This window comes from Polypterus senegalus, chromosome 14, assembly GCF_016835505.1.
Source record: "Polypterus senegalus isolate Bchr_013 chromosome 14, ASM1683550v1, whole genome shotgun sequence".
NCBI lineage: Eukaryota > Metazoa > Chordata > Cladistia > Polypteriformes > Polypteridae > Polypterus > Polypterus senegalus.
Window position 1 is genome coordinate 97307816 of NC_053167.1, and position 25861 is coordinate 97333676.

The following is a 25861-nucleotide window of genomic DNA, read 5'->3' on the forward strand; positions in this document are numbered from 1 at the left end:
GAGGTGTTCAGAGACATACTGTCTGCTCAAATCCAGCTAAATGCAGTCAAATTGATTGGGCAGCGTTTCATGATACAGATGGACAATGACCCAAAACATACAGCCAAAGCAACCCAGGAGTTTATTAAAGCAAAGAAGTGGAAAATTCTTGAATGGCCAAGTCAGTCACCTGATCTTAAACCAATTGAGCATGCATTTTACTTGTTGAAGACTAAACATCAGACAGAAAAGCCCACAAACAAACAGCAACTGAAAGCCGCTGCAGTAAAGGCCTGGCAGAGCATTAAAAAGGAGGAAACCCAGCATCTGGTGATGTCCATGAGTTCAAGACTTCAGGCTGTCATTGCCAGCAAAGGGTTTTCAACCAAGTATTAGAAATGAACAATTTATTTCCAGTTATTTAATTTGTCCAATTACTTTTGAGCCGCTGAAATAAAGGGATTGTGTTAAAAAAATGCTTTAGTTGCCTCACATTTTTATGCAATCTTTTTGTTCAACCCACTGAATTAAAGCTGAAAGTCTGAACTTCATCTGCATCTGAGTTGTTTCATTTAAAATTCATTGTGGTAATGTACAGAACCAAAATTAGAAAAAAGTTGTCTCTGTCCAAATATTTATGGACCTAACTGAGCGCTAGTGCTGTTTTGGCAATGGTATGTAAGCTGGCATTATGGATACACTCAAAACATTATCATTGGAATTAGTTTGTTTGTGAATTTTTGACTTTGACTTTTGATTCTTATTTTTGACTCATTTATTGAGTTTGCATATATGGTTTAGTAGTACTTAGTTTGATACAAGCCTGTTCTGACTTATGTTTTCATCTCCTAGTCCACTTCATTTACCTTAATGACCTGCCAATATTCCAACCTTCTGGCAGAACACTGCTGGTAGCTGCTGGTGCCTTTGCATCCCTTAAACTTTTGCTGTGTTTAAAGGGCAAAGCCTTCAAGGCACTTGTTGTGATGCATTCTCTTAATATTGGGATGTTATGCTCCCTTACAATTTCTTTAATAACCATGAGCTCTGTAGCAGCCAGAATGTGTTACCAACTTCAATGTCTTCTCCCTGGGCTCAAGTTCTCTTTTGTCAGAGGACCAGCCATCCTTGTCTAGTACGGGGTCGACTGACCTCTAAAGAAGAACTTGACACAGTTCCACAGGCCATCTCTGTCACACATTCATGCTTATGGCCTGGTGTAATACTCTTTCAAGTCACACAGCACACATACAAGCTATAGTACCCCATTGCTACCCCATGCCTTCACACTAGAACCTACAGGGCTTTTTCTGATGTCACTGTAACAGTGTCTTGACTAGAAGTAACTTTTAGGACTTTGTCCTAGCCTATGGCATCCAGTTGATTTGCTTTCTTACAGCACCTGCTCACAATGCTTAAACTTAGAGATGTTCATTATCCCTACCTCATTCCCTATTAATACTAATTCTGCTTCTTGTACCTGTTACCAATTAGGGGATTTACCTAGGGTTGCCAAACGTCCCTTATATATGGGACATGTCCCATATATAAGCATTTTGTCCCCTGTCCCGTACTGAATTTTCAGGGTTACCCAAATGTCCCGTATTTAGTTCATTTTCAAATTTCATAATAAAAATATATTTTTACTACCTTCTTACAGTACTTAGTTGTAACTTTATAAGTAATTATGCTTTCTTTTCTCAGATTCTCATGATGAAAATAACCCAAATGTAATGAGGAAACTAGTGTTTGCTGCCTGTTTGCAACTTGTTCAGTTGCTATGGTTGGCTGAGGACAGCGACACTTACCTTTTTGCTCTCCAGCCACGCTGCTGTGCAGTTCTGTATCAGCATTGCAGCATATAGTGTCAAAAAAGTGTGTTGTTACTACTTGCCACAGCCCACTTTTTTCTAACTTAAAAACTAATCCATCCATCCATCCCAAGGTGCCAAAACGTAAGTGTAAATTTCGTGATGAATATTCTATTGACATTTATCAAACAAGGCAGACGCTGTTTTCAAACAAACTATGATGTATGTAATTGCACTTTTAGTAAATAATTTTCAAGTTTTTACTTTGGTTTTGTTTTCCTCATAACCCATTAAAATGTCTCTACTTTTATATACTATATTGGTCTGGGTGCATAGGGGGCATGTATAAATTTATATATAGTAATATAGAGAGATTTTAATTATAGTCCCGTATTTCTAATTTTCTAATCTGGCAACCCTAGATTAACCACATGTATACCATTTGTACCAAACAGGACTGTGTTCAATATTCAGTTCAAACAGAAAAAATTGAAATATGGATATTCAATATTACCTATAACAAACTTATGGAAATATTTATATTTTGGTCAATGCTTTTCTATTCCACTTATTGTATGTTTACAGAATACACCAGTAAGCTTTACTATACATTTAAATGAAATAAAATGACTAGATTTGAACTAATTATGTGCTTTAAACATGCACACGGAAATGCTCTGACAAAACTGGCCCCCATGCCACTGTATAATCCTTTAATTCCATGCTGAATATAAATATTTTTCAGTATTTGAGATATACTGGAAGTCATCTTATTCTCCTGTTGAGATGCTGTAAAACAAGAAAATAGATTATTTTTTAATGACTTCTTGCCACATTTATAGCACTCATTAATCAAATCCATTATTTATTAAACAATATATAAAATATATCATTGCTATTGTTATTAAAATACATTTAGTTGACAATTTATGCATATTGTGAAAAGTAAAAACTGTCATACTCTAATGACCAAAACCTTCAAACGTTATTAGATCACATCAGTCCATAGTCAATTGTAAGTAATTTAAGACAGTTTAAGATGTCTAAAATGAATCATTAATACAATTTATGAAAGCCTACTTTTTCCTGTTAGTTTTTACATGAATCCTGAGCATAGAGTGGCAGCAATGAGCAGACAGCAGGAACTAACACCAGAGAGAAAGCCAATCTATCAAAGGACATGCTCATACTGGGTCAATTTATAATTGTCATTCAAGTTAACAGAATACAGTACTTACAGAATATAGGAAGAAACTCCTATGCATGGCAAGCTAAATTAACATTTAAAGATATCTCTAAATGAATTTCAGATATCTTAAAATACAATTCACTTTTTAAGATATCTGAAACTTGTTTCTGGATATCTCAAAATATACTCCTTTACATTTCAAGATATCTCAAATACATTTTCAGATATTCTAAGATAACTCAAATGAATCTTGCATGCATTTAAAAAAATCTGAAATTCATCTTGAGATACCACAAAATTACTTAGAAAATTTCCTATTCTTCCAATTGGGCATCCTGTCTCTTTTAAAATATCATGAAATGCATTTGAGATATCCTGAAATGAGCAGAAAGGTACTTTGAGGTATCTTGAAATGCATATGTGATATCTGAAAATAGGCAGGATGCTATTTTGAGATACCTGGAAATGAATTTGAGATAATATTCAAGATATCTTTAAATACATGTTAAGATATCTTAAATTAAGCAGTGACCCATTTTAAGATATCATTAAACAGGGCTGCAACTAATGATTATTTTAATCAATTAATCTGTTGATCATTTTATTGATTAATCGACTAGTTGGATTGTTAAAAAAAAAATTTGCAGTTAAAAACATGAAGTGCATTAAATGGAACTTTTCACCAATTAAACATCCATCCATCCATTATCCAACCCACTATATCCCAACTGCAGGGTCACGTGATCTGCTGGAGCCAATTCCAAGCAACACAAGGAGCAAGGCAGGAAACAAACCCCAGGCAGGGCGTCAGCCCACTGCAGGGTGCACACACACACAAACACACACCCACACACCAAGCACACACTAGGGACAATTTAGTATTGCCAATACACCTAGCCTGCATGTCTGTGGACTGTGGGAGGAAACCGGACCATCCAGAGGAAACCCACACAGACACGGGGCCCACAGGGATCGTCATTCCACTGCTCCCTCTTAAATGATGTGATGCGTGGACGAAACGGTGATCCAGCCCATCGAGAGGGTCTTGTGTTCGGGGCACTAGTGTTCCCTGGCTCTTCCCCCCGGTCGTCGAGTCAGGAGCCCGTCGCAGAGAAACATTTCCTACACCAGTAGGGCGTGCCCCAGAGCACTGGCGTGGAGACTTGGGGGAGCCCCTCATTACTAGATCGGTAGTTAAAATATTTCTTTTGACCAAGCAGTGACCCATTTTAAGATATCATTAAATAGGGCTGCAACTAATGATTATTTTAATCAATTAATCTGTTGATCATTTTATTGATTAATCGACTAGTTGGATTGTTAAAAAAAAAATTTGCAGTTAAAAACATGAAGTGCATTAAATGGAACTTTTCACCAATTAAACATCCATCCATCCATTATCCAACCCACTCCATGCATCTGCTGGAGCCAATTCCAAGCAACACAAGGAGCAAGGCAGGAAACAAACCCAGGCAGGCGTCAGCCCACTGCAGAATGCACACACACACACACTAGGGAGGCCAATACACCTAGCCTGCATGTCTGTGGACTGTGGGAGGAAACCGGACCATCCAGAGGAAACCCACACAGACACGGGGAGAACATGCAAACTCCATGCAGGGAAGACCCAGGAAGCGAATCCAGGTCTCCTAACTGCAAGGCAGCAGCGCTACTCACTGCGTCACCTTGCCGCCCTACCAATTAAACAGGTCTGTGTAAAAATGTCAGAAATGTATTTTAAAAAAAAATAAACTATAGATTTTTCAAACAAAATATACAAATTTCTATAATAATACATTGAAAATAAATAGTAATACATACAAGTGCTGCTGGTAATAAACTGAGATTAAATTATTAATCTATTCGAACAAATTATGTAATTCCTTTGAACAGATTGTTTTTATTTCTGAATGGACATTAGAACAATTTTGGCAATAACAGGCCATTCAGCCCAACAAAGCTTGCCAGTCCTATCCTCTTAATTTACTCAAAGAAGCATATTCCTATTGGGCACATTTTATTTCAAAAGCCATCTTGGTTTGGGAGTGTTGATTCCAAAGCACATTCTTTTCTTTCATTATTTAAAACACTTGGACAGATGCCCGCCTCCTTGCATCACTCAATCCCACCACTGTGGCTGCAGGAGTAAAGTGATGACACAAGGGAGGGAAAAAAAAACAAAGTCTTTTAGCAGATATTGGCAGCTCTGCACAATGCCACTGCAAAACAGAGCAAGATGTAATTGATAATACCTTAGGTGGACAGTGATGTAAATCCACTTGAGTGATGGAAAAAAAGAAGTACTTTTCCACAAATTAGGGAAACTTGCAAAAATGTACCTGTGCATCTTTGCCCCCAGCAGCCCTTCAGAGATGTCTTTCAGAAACAGAGAAAATGTTCTAACATGTGATTGAGCTGCTCTGTAGCCAGGTGCTGTGGACAGACTGGTGTTTCTGTCACACAACTTAGATTCTTCAGTAGAATTTTACAGTTGTTTTATTTTTTTTTCTGATATCTTTTTACAATATTGGACAGAACTTGAAGTTAGTAATTTGTTTAAAAGTGTATAGATTTGCTTTTCTGTATCTTTGTACAATATACGACAGGACTTGTTTACAAGTGCTATAGTCTTTTCCTGTGCAGTATTTGATAGAACTTTTGACTTTTACACTATGGTACAGTATATTAGATTTTTTTTCTTGCTTTTAGGCTGCACAATTCACCTTACAGTAAAGTAGTTTATGCTTATCCAGACTGTAATGTTCATTGTGGTTCAATTATGATTAGTATTTAATTCCCTTTGGATTCATATTTTGTTTACATTAAGAATTAAGTTTCTGTTTAAAAAGCTCTCGTTATAATGGTTTTGTTGGTCTTAGTGCAATTTTGTGTGTAAATCCTGTAAGCCACTTTGAAATGGTTTGCTCATACTTGCACTGTTTGATCTCAGTAATACTTTGATTGGTAATTTGAATGTTTTTGTTTTTATTTTACTTCAGGTTTAAGTAAATAAGAAAGGCCTATTTTCCTTAACCATTGTTTCCATTAATCTCATTGGTAAGCCACGATTAATTTCCTATTAACAAGACAAAACTAGATCAATAAAACTTTTACAAACACATTTTAAAAGAATGCAAAATATAGTTTGTCATTATCATTAAAATCCCAAAAAAATATAATTTCTTTTGCCAATATAGCACACCACTAGTCCAGACTATTTTCCTTTTGCAGCAAAACAAGTAGTTTCATTTGTGTGAAACTCACTTCTTTCTTTACTAAATAATATGCTGAGTTTGTTTTAACTGAAAGTTCTTATCTTTTTGCATCATCACTTATCTTATTTATGTCTAGAAACTTTTACCACAGCAGATTTTTTTGCACTTGGCCTTCAGCCAACACACTGTCGCAGCTTGCTGCCTGTCATTTGCTGTCAGGAGTGTGCTATTAGATTTTCACGTTAGAAACTGTGTGATCCAGCCACAAAATCTGTTTTAATTGCTACACCAGACTTGGTGCAGCAGTACTTGCACATTATCACATCTTCCTCCAGATTGTATAAAAGTCAGTTGAAGTCCAATGGTTGAAATGATTTTTAAGATCTTAGTTTTACAAATTTTTTAAAATATTTTAAAATAGTGTGAAGGCAAGGGGGCATCACTGTGCTCCTAACCTTAAACATAAATGCACAACACAGTTCCAAATTAAAAGGGAGGTTTATTAATACGTTTTTGTACAACAATTCAACAATTGTCTCTTCTTCCTTCTCTTCCTCTCTCTCTGTCTCTTTCCTCTTTCCACACCGCTACACCTCCAGGCGAGTGTTGCCTGTCTCCACTCCCAACTCACCTGGACAAGGCATTGTAATCCCTTTTATGGATGACCCAGAAGTACTTCCAGTGCCAGGGCTTTGCCCATTGGAAGCACTTCTGGCCCATATACTGTAGAAGTCCCACATAGTAGGGAGTTTAAGAGTGTACTCACACTAGCAATTTGTTCCATGCCTGAGCATGTTTGCATATAACCCCCCCCCACCCCCAAACCATACCATGCCCTGGCCCACTTGGAAGAGGTGTGCCCCATGCACAGTTCAGTAGGATTCATGAACAGTGTGATCACTAAATGTGCCTGAGCATGGAAAACGGTTATGACATCAAAGATGTAACAAGTCAGATAGCGCAATTCTTATTTCATTAGATACCATTTGAGTTGAAAAACTTTTTTATTCTCACCTTACAAATTAACATGCATTGTAGTTGGCAAGAAAAGCTACAAAATACTTCCTTAAAATCATTTGTCTTTGTAAAAATCGTCTTGTATGTACAGCATGAAATACCACACTGCACACTCAGTAAATCTGTAAGAGGGTAGAGTGTTATCCTGCCCTATATGACTAAAAAAAACCACAAAAATAAGTAAAATAATTTTGAAATGCATGCTCTTACTCTGTGTTTGGATTTTGTTTTGGCTTTACATAAAGTCACATGGTCATGACGAAAACGTGTCCAGGCCCAGATCATTAAGCACAGTGTGAGTGTAAGCCAGTGCAAGAATAGGAAGGGGGGCATTCACACTAGGGCAACAAACATGCCTAGTGTGAACAAACATGCCTAGTGTGAGTGCACCTTAACTCCCTGCAGCACCTCCTAGAGACACCCATGGACCCCAGCAGGGCTGTGCTACTGGACTACAAGTCCCGGCATTCCCTGTATGTATCCGAATGGATACCAGTATCCAGGGCTGCTGCCATCTATCATATGGGGGGAGACATTAAAGCAGGAATTATTTCTCTCCCCTGTCTTTCTGTGTTCTGGGCATTCCATCCAGGTAAGTACCCAAGCTGAGCCTTGTGGATTGAGGCTGACTGTCCCACGATGGTTATATCATCCCAAAGGGGTTTATCATTCTGGAGGGGTTCACTGCGGTGTGCCAGCCCTTGACTCTTCTCCACCTTTTCCCAGTATGTTATAAGGACAGTGTCTCCATCTGTGTTTCGTTTGCCAATGTTCATAACACCATAACTTTCCCTTTGGTACTCATGTCCTGCAGGCATGAAAACAGAAGGGAAATTCTTACCCCTCTTCCTGTTCATGTCTTTTCTTTGCTTTTAACTGCCCTCTGATTTGTAGGGGGTGAAGCAGGTTAGACATCAGCATTGGGAAGCCGGTCCTTCATATCTTGCACTCCAAGTTTTTTCCCCACCTTGAGCTTCCTCATCTGAGTATGGGTTTCTCTGATGGGAGGCTCAAACACCGGGAGGTCAGTCATTATATTTTTATCAACTGTAGAAACAATGGCTACTAGATTTATTTGACTTGTTTTCAGAAACCTTTTGCTCAACGTTGTTGTTCTTCTTCCCAGCCTGACCTTTACTGTCTAAGTAGTAGCCTCCAGGACTCATGATTCATGCAGAGGAAACTTTTCTAACACATGCATCATAATTGTTGGAGCAAGTGTTACTCAATACCCATCACATTTGTCAGGGATCATTTCACATGACGTTCCCTTATGATATGCTATACAGAGGTCACTCACCTGTATAGCCAAATTGATTCCAGGTACTGCCTTTGTACCTAGATGGTCCTGGTGAACTGCATCGAGAGGGGGTCTTGCCAAGTTTTTGATCTTCTTAATGGCCATTTCTATAATGCTGAGGACTGATTGAAGCTTTCACACTGGCTCCAGTAACTCTGCACACTTCTCCATGTCAATCAGCTCCTCTGACTTTTCTGTTGGTTGTCGGCAAGAACTGAGTGAGTTTCTGTCAAAAATCCCTGAGTTAGACACTGCATTAACTTCTGGTGGAGGCCCCGTAAAAGACAGCAGGATCTCAGAGGGGAGTGACTCCAGACGATTGCATACAGGACTGATCAGCCTTGGTGTCTCTCTCTCTCTCTCTCTCTCTCCACAATGCTACTCATCCCAGCGAGCAATGCAATCCCTGTTATGAATGACCCGGGAATACTTCCGGTTCAAGGGCTTCACCCCATGGAAGCATTTCTGGACCATATGGAAGCCACACATAGTAAGGAGTTTAACTCCCTGCAGTACCTCCTATTGGCACCTACAGACCCCAGCAGGGCTGTGCTACTGGAGTACATGCCCTGGCATTCACTGTTGCTGTCTGAATGGGTACTGGTATGGAGGGCTGCCGCCATCTACCGTATGGTGGGGTGGACAATAAGCAGGAATTATTGCTTTCCCACTTCCTTCCATGTTATAGGTGTCCCAGCCTGGTAAGGATTCCAAACCAACTCCCACTGGGACGCTGGTCCCAGCATGCTGTTCCTCACAATAGCTTAATGTCCATTTTCAGATATCTGAAGTACATTTTAAGATATCTCAAAACAACTTCCTGCTCATTTTGAAATATCTCATTCATTTCAAGATGTCTTAAAATAGACAAAGTCCCACTGAAAATATATGCAATTTTACAGAAAGTAATTTTCACATATTTTGAAATGCATTGCAGATATCTCAAAATGCCTACAGAGTTACTTTAACAAGTCTTGAAATGTTCTGAATTTGAACTTTCTAAATGTACAAAAACTTTTTTACTTCAAGATATACAGAACTGTATTTAACATTATATTGAAATATACTTGAAATATCTTAATATGCATTTTAAATATCTTGGAACAAATGTATTTTCAGACATTTATAATTCTTTTTAAGACTAGGGGGGTTTCCCCCTGCTCGCTTGAGCACCCCCCGGGCACGCTATGCACCAGGCTCTTCGCATCTCTGCTGCTAACGTTGTGTAGGGGGGGCTGAATGCACGCTAAGGAGATGTGGTCGGATCAGCTGCTGGCTTATTGCTGCTGCTGCCAAGCTGTGTGTTTTGCTTGTCATGCTGTGCGTCAATCATTTAAAAGCCTGTACAGCAGCTGTCCTTTTGTCTCACTGCCTTGTCTCGCGGGACATTAAAATGTCTCTCGCAGGACATTAAAGTGTTTTCGAGAAAATCACGTATCGTCTCCTTCTAAGCCTTCCAAGATTTTTTTTTATAATAGAGAGATATCTTAATTTATAAATGTTAATGTTAATTCAACTTGCCATATGCATGAATACCAGAGAAGACACAAAGGCCACATAAAAAAGTATATATATATATATATATATATATATATATAAATAAATATATATGCATACAAATATATACTATATATATATATATATATATATATATATATATATATATACTAATAAAAGGCAAAGCCCTCACTGACTCACTCACTCACTCATCACTAATTCTCTAACTTCCCGTGTAGGTAATTCTACGCGTAATGGTCATAACTGGAACCTATTTTTCTCTGTATACTGTAATGAACATTAGCTCGACGGCCGTGGGGGGCGGAGCTGCGTGTGACATCATCACGCCTTCCACGTAATCACATGAACTGACTGTGACCGCAGTATATAGAAAAGAAGGAAGAGCTCCCAAAGAGCGCTGAAGAAAAACACTGAATACTTTATTCGCGAGATACAAGTTTAATGAGGTATAAACAAGACTTTGGATCACTTTGTAACAGAGTTAAAATTGCTGTAGCGAGAAACTTAAGTGTCGGGTCTTAGCTAACATTAAATAAAGCCGTGGACATCGCAACATCACATAAGAGAGCAGCTGACGTGAACTGACTGAGCAGCGCAGTGCAGTGATCACTTCCATGCATCAAACCTGTTCAAAAAACGCATTACACAATTGACAAGGTGATGGCTTTATATGTCGTTCGTTTATGAAACAGCAGAGAAGCTGTGTAAAGGCTGTTTCACAAAAAACCAGCGGAGCGTCTTATATGAGCAGGCAGTCAGCTAAAGAAGGGAATCAATAAATATCTATAATCATAATAAACGAACAAAAAATAACGTACAAGCCGCAGATTAAATAAAGGAAATGGGTACCTGAACAGTAAAGTAAGTCTCGAATAGCTACACAATAACTATAAGAATCATAATAAACGAACCATAAAACAGTACAGAACCGCAAAGCAAGGAGAAACGATGGCCTTATTTGGCGTTCATTTTTAAAGCAGCGGAGAAGCTGTGTGAAGGCAGCTACACAAAAAAACAGCAGAGCGCCACACTCTGAATGTATTCCTGGCATCACCGTTATACCCTCTGATCTCCCATTTCAATTGAAATGCCTCAAATTTCCAGTAAGGCTCTGCTTCGCAATGACAATTAATAAGTCTCAGGGACACACCCTACTAAAGGTTGCCATTAATTTGAGGCAACATTGCTTTCCCTCCTGGACAAAACTATACGTTGCATTCTCAAAAGTAATCTCAGTGCACAGCTTGGTCATATTACAACCGGACTGCTGAACTGACAACGTGGTATACAAAGAGATCCTTAACAGATAGTTATTGGTATATTTTCCTCAGTTTAAAAAGGTTTTCTTTTCTTCTTAATAAAAATTTAAAAGCAGTTCTTCATCGCTGCAAAGCGCGGGGATTTTGCTATATACAGTATATATATATATGTAGATATATATGCATGTATGTTTATCTATCTATATATATATATATCTATATCTATATATATATGTGTCTGTGTATATACAGTAGATATGTGTATATGTTTATATGTGTGTGTGTATATATATATATATATATATATATATATATATATATATATATATATATATATATATATATATATATATATATATAGGTATATGACAGCAACACTCATAACAGTGACAAAACAATTACATTGACAATCATGTTACGTTATTTTTAAAATGTTTCCTTTTCTTTTTCATAACTTCTTAAAAGATCTTCTTTTGCTGTCAGGCCAATAAATAATAAATACTGATCATAATAAATGCTTTACCTTGAGCCTGCAGTTGCGTTCTGGTCAGTGCCAAAGGATAGCATGCTATTTGGCCACAGGCAAATGAAGCAAAACTGTAGAAAAACTGCATAGAGAAACTTGGTTTTGAGTGTCTTCTTTTCGCCCAGGATACAAGTGTCTGTGGAAAATTAAAAATAAATATATTTGGGTATAATATATATATTTGAATAAATATACTTAGATTTCAGGAAAAATAGCGTAGACCTGGCCCCCTCTACATTAACAGTGATTGTGTGGAGAGCGTGTCCAACCTGTCTTGGACTGCAATCACTAAAGCGGTCATTAAAAAGGCACAGCAGTGACTTCACTTCCTGAGACTGCTTAGGAAGAATAATCTGGGTCAATAGCTGCTAGTGTACTTTTACCACTCCTCCATAGAGAGCATGCTGACATACAGTATCTCAGTGTGGTACACTGCAGCAGATGTGAGAAGGCTTCAGCATGTTATCAATGCAGCTCAGAATATTTTCGACTGCTGCCTGCCCTCCCTACAAGACTTGTACACTTTACGTTGCCTTGGCAGGGCAAAAAATATTTTGAAGGAGCCCTCATATTTTTGTTTCTCTCACATCCTGGTTTAACCTGTTTGAACTGTTGCCCTCTGGTAGGCACTATAGGTCTATCAATATCAAGGATGAACAGACTCAGGTACCGTTTGTTTCCCAGAGCCATAACATTGAATCTCAATATTCACTCACCATCTGTCTCTGTTTCTGTCCCTCTCTCTTTTCTCTCTCTCTTTGTCTCTCTCTACACACCCACCCCAATGTGTAGTACAGTACTTTTATAGTTACTGTGTAAATTACTGGTTGCTTCTCATTGTAACTGAAGGGGTAATTGCTCTGTAATTTTGTTATACATGGTATATTGACAATAAATGTTTCAAATTCAAATATAGTTGTATACACTACAGCATACTTTGTATACATGTAGTGCCCTAGAAGACCAAAGGTATGTCAAAATTATATAACTCTTTAATAACATAACAAAATTCATATATTCTTTCATAATATGTACAGAAGATTAAAATAGTTAAAGCTATATCTTAAGACGCTTTAATGTGAATACTTCTGAACGTTTTTAAGAGTACAAAGTCAACATAATCAAGGTGGAGAGAGTAGAGGCTGAGTGAGTGGAAGATTGTTGCTCAGCCAACTTTGTTAATGAGATATGTGTGTTTATCAATTTATGATTGTTTACTATATTTGTTTGTGATTTTTCTGCCATCATCTTCTAAAAAGAAAGAGTAGAGGCCTATAAACTGCATTTTTTTTATAAAGCTCTCAATCACTAAATGATTAAGAGCTATTAACATGTGAAATACGGTGTACATGCCACATGGGCTGGAGGGGCATCCCGGCCAGGAGAGGGGAAGGTTCCTTGCCCAGATGGGAGACTCCTAAAAAAAGCCCCTGGTGATATTTTTTCCTTTTAATGGGCTGTCCATCCATCCCTTCTGATTCTTCCTTCTGGGTCTGCTCCCTTTCTCCTCCCTGGCTGGGATGCTTATCTCTCAATTAGAAGTCTCCTGTCTGGGCAAGAAACCTTCCCCTCTCCTGGCTGGGATGCCCGTCCAGCCCATGTAGCATCTACAACAGGAATGCTGAGATCTTGCACACATTTTGTGTGTGAACGCTGGCCCCGGCACAGACAGACGGACAGCATATTTTTGCCCAACACACTGTTTATTTACAGACTATTTACAATATAAAAGTCCAGTGGACACTCACACGACCCCAGTGCCTCTGCACCGATTTCCCCAAAGTCCAGGCCCACAGTCTCTGTGCCTTTGTCCTGGCCGCCTCCTGTCCTCTCTCCAGCTCTGTCCACTTCCACCCGACATCCACCAATGACTGGAGGGAGGCGGCCCCTTAAATAATGCCCCGGATGAGCCCCAGGTGCTTCCTCCATCCTTGGCCACGCCCCAGCGTGGCGGAAGTGTCGGCTGCCTTCCTGGCAGCTCTCCGGCGCCACATACAGTCTTCCCCGCACTTCCTGGTGTGGCGGAAGTGTCGGGTTCCCGGATAATCAGGCACCGGGGCGCCGTCTGGCGGTGGCCACGGGTCCCTACAGGGCTGGGCTTCAAAGCCCTGTACCTGAGGCCCCGTGCCTAACCAGGACGGACGCCCCCACTCTGTCTGGAGGAGGCACTCGCCCTCCTCCGGTCCTCCAGCGCCCCGCCGGGCTCCTGCCCCGACCGCAACCGCGACGGGATAAACCGCATCGGGCGCCGCCTGGCGGTGACCACGGGCCCCTACAGGGAAGGGCTTCCATGCCCTCAACCCGTGGCCCCAACAGAACCAGGACGGACGCCTCTGCGGTCTGGAGGAGGCACAAGCCCTCCTCACGTCCTCCTGGGCCCCGCGGGCTCCGCCGCCGGGGCCACAGTGCCCCACCGCTAGCGAGGACACGTGGGTCCGAACGGCACAACCCGAACGGGCAGCACGTCCCCAGCGAGGGTCCTACTATGTCCCCAGGGTCCAACACGGCACCCTGGGACATCTGTCTTCGGCACCCTCGCCGCGCAAACGCCCCTGTGGTCTGCGCCGCTCGCTTCGCTGTTCCCCAGCGGGTCACTGTAGGCCTCCCGGCGTGGAGCACTCTGAGCGCCCGTTCAGGCGGGCAGGTCCCGCCGACGCCGGCCTCAGCGCCGCCGGGCTTCGGGCCTGTAAAATAAAGAAAAGAGGGCCAGAAGCACAGCCAGGACACTCATCCCGAAGCGCCCGCCGGTCTCCGTGACGACCGTGCTCTGCCCCCTCCGACAGCCCCCAACTTGCCTGCTGAAGTCCTCCGCCGCAGGTTCCATGCCCGTCCCGCCGTCCGCGGCACGCTCGCAGGCGGCTCGCCCAGCCGCCCAGGGATCTCCTCTGCCCGCACAGCGGGCCCTTCTCCGGACGCGCGCACTCCAGCGCCGCGTCCTCTTCCTATCGGAGGAACGGCATTCACCCTTCGTTCCTCCTTCTTTTCTTGGACGCGCTGACGGTCTGGGTCTGAGCACAGCGAAAGCTCAAATCCAGCCCCGTCTGCGTCCAGGCAGAGCGACGGGAGACAGTTGCAGGCTTGGAGCGCAGGGCGCTAGGACCCAGGGCACTCAGCAGCCCCGATCCTACCCGCCCCTGCATATTCGAGCTCCTCGCCTCGCTAGCTGTCTGCACCGCGGCGTCTGCTGTCGGGAGGTTGCTTACTTGGAGCTGATCGTCCCGTAAACGGTCACAGCCATGTTCGGCAAACCTCCCCGCTTGCTTTACGGGGACGGTACTACTCACCACCCCCGCGTGTTCTGCCGGCCTCCGGTTCCAGCGCCGCGCCCGATCCTCCGTCTCACTCGGTGTCAGTCCCGACGCGACCGCCTTCTCCATCAGCTGCTCACACTGCTGGCGAGAACACGTAGCAGCTCCTCTAAAGACGGCTTGGCGGGCGAAGGACTCCTCCGACGCACGCCGAGCCGCTGGTGGAAGAGAGACACAGCGTCGGTGGGCTTACCTGTCCATCAGCTCCACGCGACGCCTGCCTCCTCTGGGCCACTCCCTCTGGCCCAATCGGGTCTCGGTTTGGCACGAGACTGGCGTTCCTTAGGCCGCCTCTATCCAATCATCGGCGGCACGCCAAGACACACCGCCAATCCCGTGCCTGTCAGCGGCGGGACTTCCAGCCCGCGCCATCTTGTCTCCCCTGTTTTGGCTGCGGAGGCGTGCCTCTTCGCCGCACCGCAGCGCGGCCGACTTCAGCGGTCTTCTCAGCGGCCGCCGCCGCTGCCGACAGCCGTGGCCCGGCGTGCTCCTGCCACAGACGCTGATCCGTTCGCCCCTCCCTGCGGAGAACAAGGTACATCCAACCCCGCAGGGCAGGGTACTCACCTCCCGAATCCCGCCGTGCCGAGGCCCCTGCCTCGGTGTGGACTTCATCGGCCACGCCCGCCTGGCTGTCCGTCTCAACAACGCTGCTCGGAGCCGCTGCGCCCAGCGAGGTCCGTTCCTCCTCCGCGCCGGGGATGGCCTTTCTTGGTCCGGCGGTTCCGGGGTAAACGCCCCGCTGCCGTGCACGGGCGCTCCTGCGCCAGTGTGTGGGGTCCGCTGCTGCGCCGGGCCGTTCACAGAAATATTTGATTTTGAAGCAGGTCCCCGTCTTGTACCAGACGGATCATCCTGCCGACTACGCCACTGTGAACGCTGGCCCCGGCACAGACAGACGGACAGCATATTTTTGCCCAACACACTGTTTATTTACAGACTATTTACAATATAAAAGTCCAGTGGACACTCACACGACCCCAGTGCCTCTGCACCGATTTCCCCAAAGTCCAGGCCCACAGTCTCTGTGCCTTTGTCCTGGCCGCCTCCTGTCCTCTCTCCAGCTCTGTCCACTTCCACCCGACATCCACCAATGACTGGAGGGAGGCGGCCCCTTAAATAATGCCCCGGATGAGCCCCAGGTGCTTCCTCCATCCTTGGCCACGCCCCAGCGTGGCGGAAGTGTCGGCTGCCTTCCTGGCCGCTCTCCGGGCGCCACACAATGTCTTCCCCCCGGCACTTCCTGGTGTGGCGGAAGTGTCGGGTTCCGGATAATCAGGCACGGGCGCGCCTGGCGGTGGCCACGGGTCCCTACAGGGCTGGGCTTCAAAGCCCTGTACCTGAGGCCCCGTGCCTAACCAGGACGGACGCCCCCACTCTGTCTGGAGGAGGCACTCGCCCTCCTCCGGTCCTCCAAGCGCCCCGCCGGGCTCCTGCCCCGACCGGCAACCGCGACGGGATAAACCGGCATCGGGGCGCCGCCTGGCGGTGACCACGGGCCCCTACAGGGAAGGGCTTCCATGCCCTCAACCCGTGGCCCCCAACAGAACCAGGACGGACGCCCCCTCGCGGTCTGGAGGAGGCACAAGCCCTCCTCACGTCCTCCTGGGCGTCCCGGCCGGGCTCCCGCCCCGGCCGGGGGCCACATGTGAAACAGATAACCAAGTTTAATTATGCAGTACAAGAGATAAAACATTTAGTAATATGTGAGATCTTTTTGAATCACTTCCTGTAAATAAACTATATACTGAATTATGCAGTACTGTAGATATGCAATAGATAGACAGACAGATACCGTCACATTTTGTTACTTTGCAAAATCAAATAAAATATAATTGTATGGCTTTTTTCAGAATTTGTCTACCAAATATACCAATTTCCAGTTTCTCCTATGTCATATGAAATATCAAATCAGTCACTTTTAAAGAGTCACAGGAACTAAACCCTGTTCCAGTATCATTAGTGTAATGGGGTTTAAAAATGTAAGATTTTTAGTTCATTAAGTAAGACATGCATTACTTAATTTGAGTATTTTATTTAAGATGTTACTTTTAAGAGAATAAAAAACTGTGTGACCAAGACTAGCTATACTATAGTGCTTATAAGGTAAACTAGCATTGCCTTTAATTGTGTGCATTTAACCATGAGTTTAGCAAAAAGGAATGGAGATAGTTAAATTCAATCAGAAAACAAGAGCACAGGACACATAGTGCTGCCAAGAAGGCGATTTATCTCAAAGCTGATATACTGTCAGAGATAGTCAGAGGACAGATACAAGGTGAATGAAGACAAATAAGTATTCAAGAGTCTTGTTAGAAAGATAAAAGTTTCTGAAGCAAGCATGAGAGAATTTTAGAAAAGGGATCCACTAGATCTGTTATTCTTTTGAACCATCAACTAAACAAACTGAAGATAAAAATATATTTTAAAACAGCATTGAATTTAGGCATGCAAATAGACAGTCTACTATAGAGAACTCTGGGAGAACTATATATACAGTATGTACAACCAAAGTTAGAAAGAAGTGTTGCCTGGTATGCTTACCCTAACTCAGATAAGCAAAGCAGTCAGTTTATGCCTGTAATAAAATTTAAAATTGTTTTTTTTGGGATCTTTATTACAGTATTTAACTTGTACCTCATAATTAGCTTAAAGTAACTTATACTTGGCAGAAAAACCAAAGCAAGGAAGGGTACATTCTCAATCATCCATTTTTTGGCAAATATCAGATATTAAAAGTAGCCATTAAGCCACAGTATAAAACTAAGCATCTATTGGCATGATGCAGATGCATATTCAACTGTGAAGGATGGATGTAAGACAGACAATATGCCTGCTTTCAAAATGGGGGAATGACACAGGTTTTTAACGTGAGAACTTGTGCCTGCTACGGAAAGATGAGTTAGGATGACCATTCAAAACAATGTTCTTTCAAAGGAGGAAAGAACAGCACCAGCTACAAAATGAAAATGCAAGTGGACCAAGCCAGCTTCATTATAGCACATCTTTTTAAAGAACACCTTATCTGAATTAAAAAGAATGGATGCAGATATCACTCTCTCCTTGTTACACTGAGGAAACGCTTGCTGTTTCTTTCTCTGATTTAATTGTTCAGGATGAATGTTTTTTTGTCTACTTTTCACTTCTAGTATTCAATGCATGGTTTCTCTGCAAATGAATATTAGTAATGATTAAATTAAAGTTTGCCTTTGTTATTGATATCATCTGCCCCCAGTGTGTTAGTTCGAATGATTTCTCATTTGTTTGGCTCTTTTAAAGACAGCAAACTGGCCTTGTTGGAGCATATCTCTTATGCTTGTTAAAGTGCAAGCCATGCTCATTCTGTTACAATATTGCAGCTCCTTCAGGGGTAACGAAGTAGCCAGTTTCTAACCCCTGCTATGATTTTGATCCCCAGGATGCAAGCCTCTTTTTCTCTTTTGATTTGTTCAGCCCTTTCAGGGGAAGTGCCCAGGGGTAGTGATCCCTTGGCCCCTGTAAAGGTATTCTTGCTTGCTCTGTTTTGAAGCTAAAGACACCATCTTTGGCCGTATTGCTTGATTTGATTTGTGTGCTTGAGATATGAGTGATGAGTGGACATCAATGGTTGTAGATGTAAATCAAGGCTAACAATTTAGACATTTCCAGTACTACCTTGTCCACCAATATGAAAAGAACCTTAGAGGTAAAAGTATCTTTCCTGGACACTTTTACATCCCAAAACAATTAGTCATTCATCAGAAAATCAATCAGTAATTTACAGTCTACAATCAAGAAGGTGGAAGAGGACGGAGCTCGAGAGTGGAGTGGAGGTGGCCAGAAGGAAAGGCATTTGGTGACTGTGAGGCCTGGACTTTGGGGGATCGGTGCTGGAGGCACTGGGACGTACACTTTTGAACATTGTAAATATTGTACATAATAAACGTGTGTTGGGTGAACTAATGATGTCCGTCCGTCTGTGTCCAGGGCCAGTTTCACAACTTGTATTAACTTTTTTTTTTTTAAATAAAGCTATGGTAGCAACATTTTAGCAGTCCAAAAATCTGTTCCTTGGCTTGTGTAGACTAATTCAGGGCTGATGTAGGTGAGAATCTGTCAGAGGAGTTTTTGTCATAATTCAGAAACCAAACTCAAACAGGAATCCAGTCATTTTTTCTTTTTTGCAGTGAAGTAAGACACACCCTTAGTAATGAATGAAACAGGGAAGTTTCAGTTCCCATACAGTTTTGAATGCCTTATTATTATTATTATTATTATTATTATTATTATTATTATTATTATTATTATTATTACACAATTTTAGTCCACTTGCCCTCTCTGTTTGTGTGGGGAAAATTTTGCAATCAAGTTTTTACCCACTGAACCTGTCTTTCAAACTTTGCATACATGCTGATCTCTGGTGGCAATGCAATATTTCATTAGTTTTGACCAGGGATCTGTATGTTAATTAAGTCAAATTTAAATTTTTCATTTCCTTATATTATACTTTTAGTGAATACATACATGTAGATAGTGCTTTTAGCCATCACATACATATATATGAATTGGTTGTGTTGGTCAATTGGTTAGAATGTGGGACTTTTGATCAAACAGTTGAAGGTTCAAGACCAATGTAGTCAAATTTATTTTTAAGATAAAAAAATAATTTTGATTAATTGATACTGAAATTTTGTCAAATTACTTCAATATGAAAATTAAGCATTATTGGTCAATTGCTTAGCGCATTGGACGTTTACACAATTTTATTCAACTTGCCCTCTCTGTTTGTCTAGGTTAAATTTTGCAATCAATTTTTTACCCACTTTTACTGAACCGATTTCCTTGAAACTTTGTATGCGTGCCGATTTCTGGTGAAAATATAAAATTTAATCAGTTTTGACCCAGAATCTGTGCGTTAATTACTTCAAATTTAAATTTCTCAATTATACTTTTACCGAATACATATACATAATATATACACATATATACACATATATATATATATATATATATATATATATATATATATATATATATATATAAACTGCTCAAAAAATTAAAGGAACACTTTGAAAACACATCAGATCTCAATGGGAAAAGAAATCCTCCTGGATATCTATACTGATATAGACTGGGTAATGTGTTAGGAACGAAAGGATGCCACATCGTTTGATGGAAATGAAAATGATCAACCTACAGAGCCCTGAATTCAAAGGCGCCCAAAAATCAGAGTGAAAAAATTATGTGGCAGGCTAGTCCATTTTGCCAAAATTTAATTGCAGCAACTCAAAATTGTATGCAGCACTTTGTATGGCCCCTGTGTTCTTGTATACATGCCTGACAACATCGGTTCATGCTTCTAATGAGATGACAGATGGTGTTGTGGGGGATCTCCTCCCAGATCTGGACCAGGGCATCACTGAGCTCCTGGACAGTCTGAGGTGCAACCTGGTGGCATTGGATGGACCAAAACATAATGTCCCAGAGGTGTTCTATTGGATTTAGGTCAGGAAAGTGTGGTGGCCAGTCAATGGTATCAATTCCTTCATCCTCCAGGAACTGCCTGCATACTCTCACCACATGAGGCCAGGAATTGTCGTGCACCAGGAGCCACTGTACCAGCATAGGGTCTGACAATGGGTCCAAGGATTTCATCCTGATACCTAATGGCAGGCAAGGGGCCTTTGTCAAGCCTGTAGCGGTCTGTGTGACCCTCCATGGATATGCCTCCCCAGACAATCATTAACCCACCACCAAACTGCTCATGCTGAATGATGTTACAGGCAGCATAATGTTCTCCATGGCTTCTCCAGACCCTTTCACTTCTGTCACGTGCTCAGGGTGAACCTGCTCTCATCTGTAAAAGCACAGGGCACCAGTGGTGCATCTGCCAATTCTGGTATTCTATGGCGAATGCCAATCGAGCTGCATGCTGCTGGGCAGTGAGCTCAGGGCCCATTAGAGGACATGGGGCCCTTGGGTCACCCTCATGAAGTCTTTCTGGTTGTTTGGTCAGAGACATTCACACCAGTGGCCTGCTGGAGGTCATTTTGTAGGGCTCTGGCAGTGCTCATCCTGTTCCTCCTTGCCCAAAGGAGTATATACTGGTCCTGCTGATGGGTTATGGACCTTCTATGGCCCTCTCCAGCTCTCCTAGAGTAACTGCTTGTCTCCTAGAATCTCCTCCATGCCCTTGAGACTGTGCAGGAGACACAGCAAACCTTCTGGCATTGACACGTATTGATGTGTCATCCTGGAGAAGTTGGACTACCTGTGCAACCTCTGTAGGGTCCAGGTATCGCCTCATGCTACCAGTAGTGACACTGACTGTAGCCAAATGCAAAACTAGTGAAGAAACAGTCAGAAAAGATGAGGAGGGAAAAATGTTAGTGGCCTCCACCTGTTAAACCATTCCTGTTTTGGGGGTCATCTCATTGTTGCCCCTCTAGTGTATTTCATTAACACCACAGCAGCTGAAACTGATTAACAACCCTCTCTGCTACTTAACTGACCAGATTAATATCCCATAAGTTTCATTGACTTTATGCTATACTCTGATTAAAAGTGTTCCTTTAATTCTTTTGAGCAGTATATATATATATATATATATATATATATATATATATATATATATATATATATATATATATATATATATATATATATATATATATATATAGATTAAACCCCACCCAAAAGGGAATTTCTCAGAATGTAAACTGATTTACATTTAATTGGCTCCACAAATAGACTACTGATAGATACATCTGTTGAAGTGAAAACCAAACAGTTACATAGGCTTCCACTACTGGACACCAATGACTACAGAAAAAAAATGACACTCCTTACATCTCATTAAGTCAGCGTTTCTCAACTTTTAAGTATTTGTGACCCGAGTTTTCATAACAGTTTTAATCGTGCCCCCCCTAACATTTTTTTGAAATGTAGATGCATATTTTATTATACCTACTTAACTTTTATTGACATTTATCTAACTCTGTATTTATTGTTCTAGTATTAGAATGTAGTTTAAGTTAATTTGTCTTGGTTTCAACAGTTTTTTTTTCATATTTTTGATTCTTGTTTTCTTTTTTCACATCTTTTGTGCCCCCTTTTTTGTGGGGCGGGCCCCACAGGTTGAGAACCACTGCATTAAGTTCTTCATTGATTTTTTTAGGTTTGGGTAGATTAAGAGGTGCAGCTATGTTAGTCTAAGTACACTAATAAATAAGAATGAACATGAACACCAACCTCATTAATAGCACACTCCATGCCAGCATATGGTACCATGCACATAATACTAGGTTTGAAACCTCTGTAGAAGGACCGCCATGATTCATTTTTATAAACACTCTTTATGCACCCAGTGAGTCCTGTGTATGTGCCAGACTCCTGGAGATTTAACCTGACTTTTAAAACCTAATGATGCAAAATGGAGAAAAATGCAAATTATTACAAATGTGGTGAAACACAAATACAGGATGTTCAATAAAACATGCATCACAGAATTAAATTAAATGATAAAATTATTCTAAAAATTATATACAACTATAACATCTGAATTTAAGTTTTAAGGACTGATATTTCTTTGTAAAAGAAAGATATTTAAAAAAACTTAACAGTAAAACAAAAGTTGTTAGTTAGACTGGATGTAAATGCTAAGAAAAAAAGTTTGCCATGGATGTATTAGGTATTTTTCCTTTCCCTGTTACTTACCTCTACAGGAAAAAATACTGTATGAGCAGCAGCACCTGAGACACAGCCAAGTGCAAATCTATGAGAAATACTCATTTGGTCATCTGTCACATGACCAAAATGTTTTACCTACAATAAGAAACCAATAAAAAAAATACAGATTACAAAATTCATCACCATAACATTGAGCATGCATTACATAATGTGTCATTGGGTAATACATTTTAGAAGTTAGTGAAGTGGGATGTGCTTTTCCTGTTCTTGAAGGAGCTTTGCCTGGCTGCCCTTTGTGTTTTACTTGATATCAGAGGTTATCCAGATTTTCTTCCATGACACTTTAAAGTATTTCTTTTTGAATTAGAGCAAATATTCTTTTTTATGTCATCTGTGTGTGTTTTTAATCAGGTTGTTGAAAGATTAGGAATAAAAAGCTATTTTAAACTACATGACTTATTTTCCTCCTTTGTGGATCTCTACCTACAAATACGCAAACCATATCACAAACAAACCATACAACAGACTTTCGATTCCAAACCGTTATCACAGACCTTCGCTTCCGGTGAGAGTTTTGAACCCTTTTGAGACCCTCCCCAATGGGGCGACACGCCAAAACACAAATGTCGCGTCTGTCAAGGACTGCTTGTCTGTCGTCGAGGCAACCGCAGCTTCACAGCGCCTTGCAGGTTCGGAGCGTATCACAGAGGCAACTGCAATCTCACTGCCTGTATGAGCAGTACTTCTGTTGCCTGATGAGTGATACCAGGAACATTATAATTTGGCCATAATATATCCAACCAAAAGTGAAAACCCCTCTCTCACAGCAGTCATTACAGGAACAAGGGTAATTTGTGGTTGGTTGTGGTGTTAAATATTAATAATGTTGTTTGCCACATCCCTGGACTTTTGACCCTCACAATCACAATTTGTATGACATAAAGTAAAATGCATAAATATTAGGGCTGTTGCTCAATAAATAAATTAAATTGTGATTAAAATTTTCAGTTGAGATTGACTTTATATTAATTTCAATTTATCATATTTCCTTCAAATCAATTCATATTTTTCTATAAAGCAGAAATAACTCAATGATTAAGTTCTAATACAAAACATTTTAAATAATCACTTCCCTCTGCATATTCAATTTTCCACTTAGTTTTTTTAAGCAGTTTTGTGTAATAGAAACAACACCCAACTACAACAATTGTAGCACCAAATACCCCCAACTCTATCACTCAGGGGTTGTTATGATATTTAGGAAAAACAATACATATGGCTTAAACTGGGGGGTATTTTCCGTACGTCGCTTAAATCATCCGAGATCAGATGCCTCATCTTGGATGAGTTAATGCCGGTGAAGCTCATCCAGGATAGGTCAATTTTTCAAACGGAGCCTGTGACGATGTGGGTTCTGGCTCCACGCTCCCTTTGATGTTTGAAGCACTTGAACCCAACACCGTCGATAATGTAACCGAGGAGGCTAGTCAATGGAGGCAAATTACTGAGCAAGGGGAAGGTAGAAAGTGCAAAAGTGCTTTTATTAAAAACCAACAAAAACAGTGTTCCATAAATAGTGCAGTTTTTCAATAAATAAATCCATAAAATGAAAAACGTGGAGGTTAAAACAACAATAAGAAAAGACAATCCTTTAACACGAGAGGTTAAATCTTCTTATGGAAGCTGTCTTTAAAAACAACAACAAGCTCTGTGCTTATTTTCTGTTAGCGTCTCACCTGCTTATCCCGTTTGGGCCAAGCAGCAGGCAAGACGCTCTTTGCAGCTGCCCTCTTCTAGACACACACACGAGACTGGAGACCACCCGATCCCTGGCTCCGGTATGGCACTCATCCCAGTCCCGGAGAACTTGGTTTCCACCAACGGCCAGGTCGCTCACGTGGGGATTCCCACCACCAAGTCTCCGACTTCGCTGCCTTTCAATGGCCTCTCTGCGCCAGTCGCCTTCCCTGGTCACTCCCGCTACCTGATCGCTCAGCGGGAGCGACATCAACACAAACGCCTGGGTGTCGGCCTAACACCCAGCTTCCACGCAGCTGTCCACTGGCCGATCGGCGCGCCACCACACTCACGCACCGCCTGCTTCCTCTCCTGCTCCCGGTAACCTCCGTCCTCTCCTTTCCTTTCTCTCTCCACTTTTTTTCCACCGAACGTTTCTTTCTCCCCCCACAACCGACTCACGCTTCTTTTTAAAACGTGAGGGGCCATCACAGCTGTAGCATTAGCCACGGGAGCAATCACGAATGTGGGCAGTTCCTCACCTGTGCACGGTGAGAAAGCGCCCACATCGACAACTGCCCGTGGCTCGCTAACAACGCCCCTCGCGAAGCGCCTCGGGGTGCGGTGATTATTTATTTAAAATGAATGGCCTTTTCTCAACGAGCTGTGGACCCATAACACCACAGAGCCGTGTAGTAGATTAGTCTAGCTGGATCTAATCATCCGAGATGAATGCGCGCTCCCGCGCGGAGTGAAAAGCCCATATATATCGAGTCTAGAAAACATGATCAGCAAGTTTTTGATAGGCTGCAACAAAATGACGAAAGAACGGGCGCATTTTTTCCACACAAGCTGTACGTGTGTGTGTTACTCGAAGGATTTCAAGATTTAATATGCACAAGGGGCAACACTGCAAAAGCAGCCCAAACCAGAAAAGACGGCAAAAAGTGGCCGACAGATTAAACGCGTGTGCATCGAATTTACTGAAAGCAGAGTTTCATTTCCTATGTGTCAGATTAATTATTATTTAATATGTCATAATTCCAGATCAAACGTGAGAAAATGGGAACAGGTTAAAGTGAAGTACAAGAATATACTTCAAACTGGCAAATATTGGTATATAACTATTTAAAGAATTGTTGACATAAAGAATTATATATAATATAAGAAACATTAATTTTAAAGCTAATAAGAAGGCAGACAAGCAAAAAACAGATGGAGGTCCACGCGGTCCAGACCTAACCCCTGCAGAAGAGTTGGCTGTCCAGCAAAATGCCCATCGCCCTGTTTCTGGGGGCATTTTTTTTTGTTGGGTCAGTTGCAGGGAATGCCAT

At 41.8% G+C, this 25861-nt stretch overlaps 1 protein-coding gene across 1 annotated transcript in view; it reads right to left on the reverse strand.

Annotated features, from left to right (window-relative positions):
* Positions 1-2135: 2135 nt before the first annotated feature.
* slc25a24l (solute carrier family 25 member 24, like) overlaps positions 2136-25861 on the reverse strand; it is a 61878-nt gene continuing 38152 nt past the window's right edge. The window contains exons 8-11 of the mRNA XM_039736058.1: positions 22818-22925; positions 22353-22520; positions 11812-11950; positions 2136-2579 (exon numbers count right to left, since the gene is read on the reverse strand). Coding sequence (XP_039591992.1) covers positions 2395-2579; positions 11812-11950; positions 22353-22520; positions 22818-22925 — 600 coding nt within the window. The 3' untranslated portion in view covers positions 2136-2394. The remainder of the gene's footprint in view (positions 2580-11811; positions 11951-22352; positions 22521-22817; positions 22926-25861) is intronic.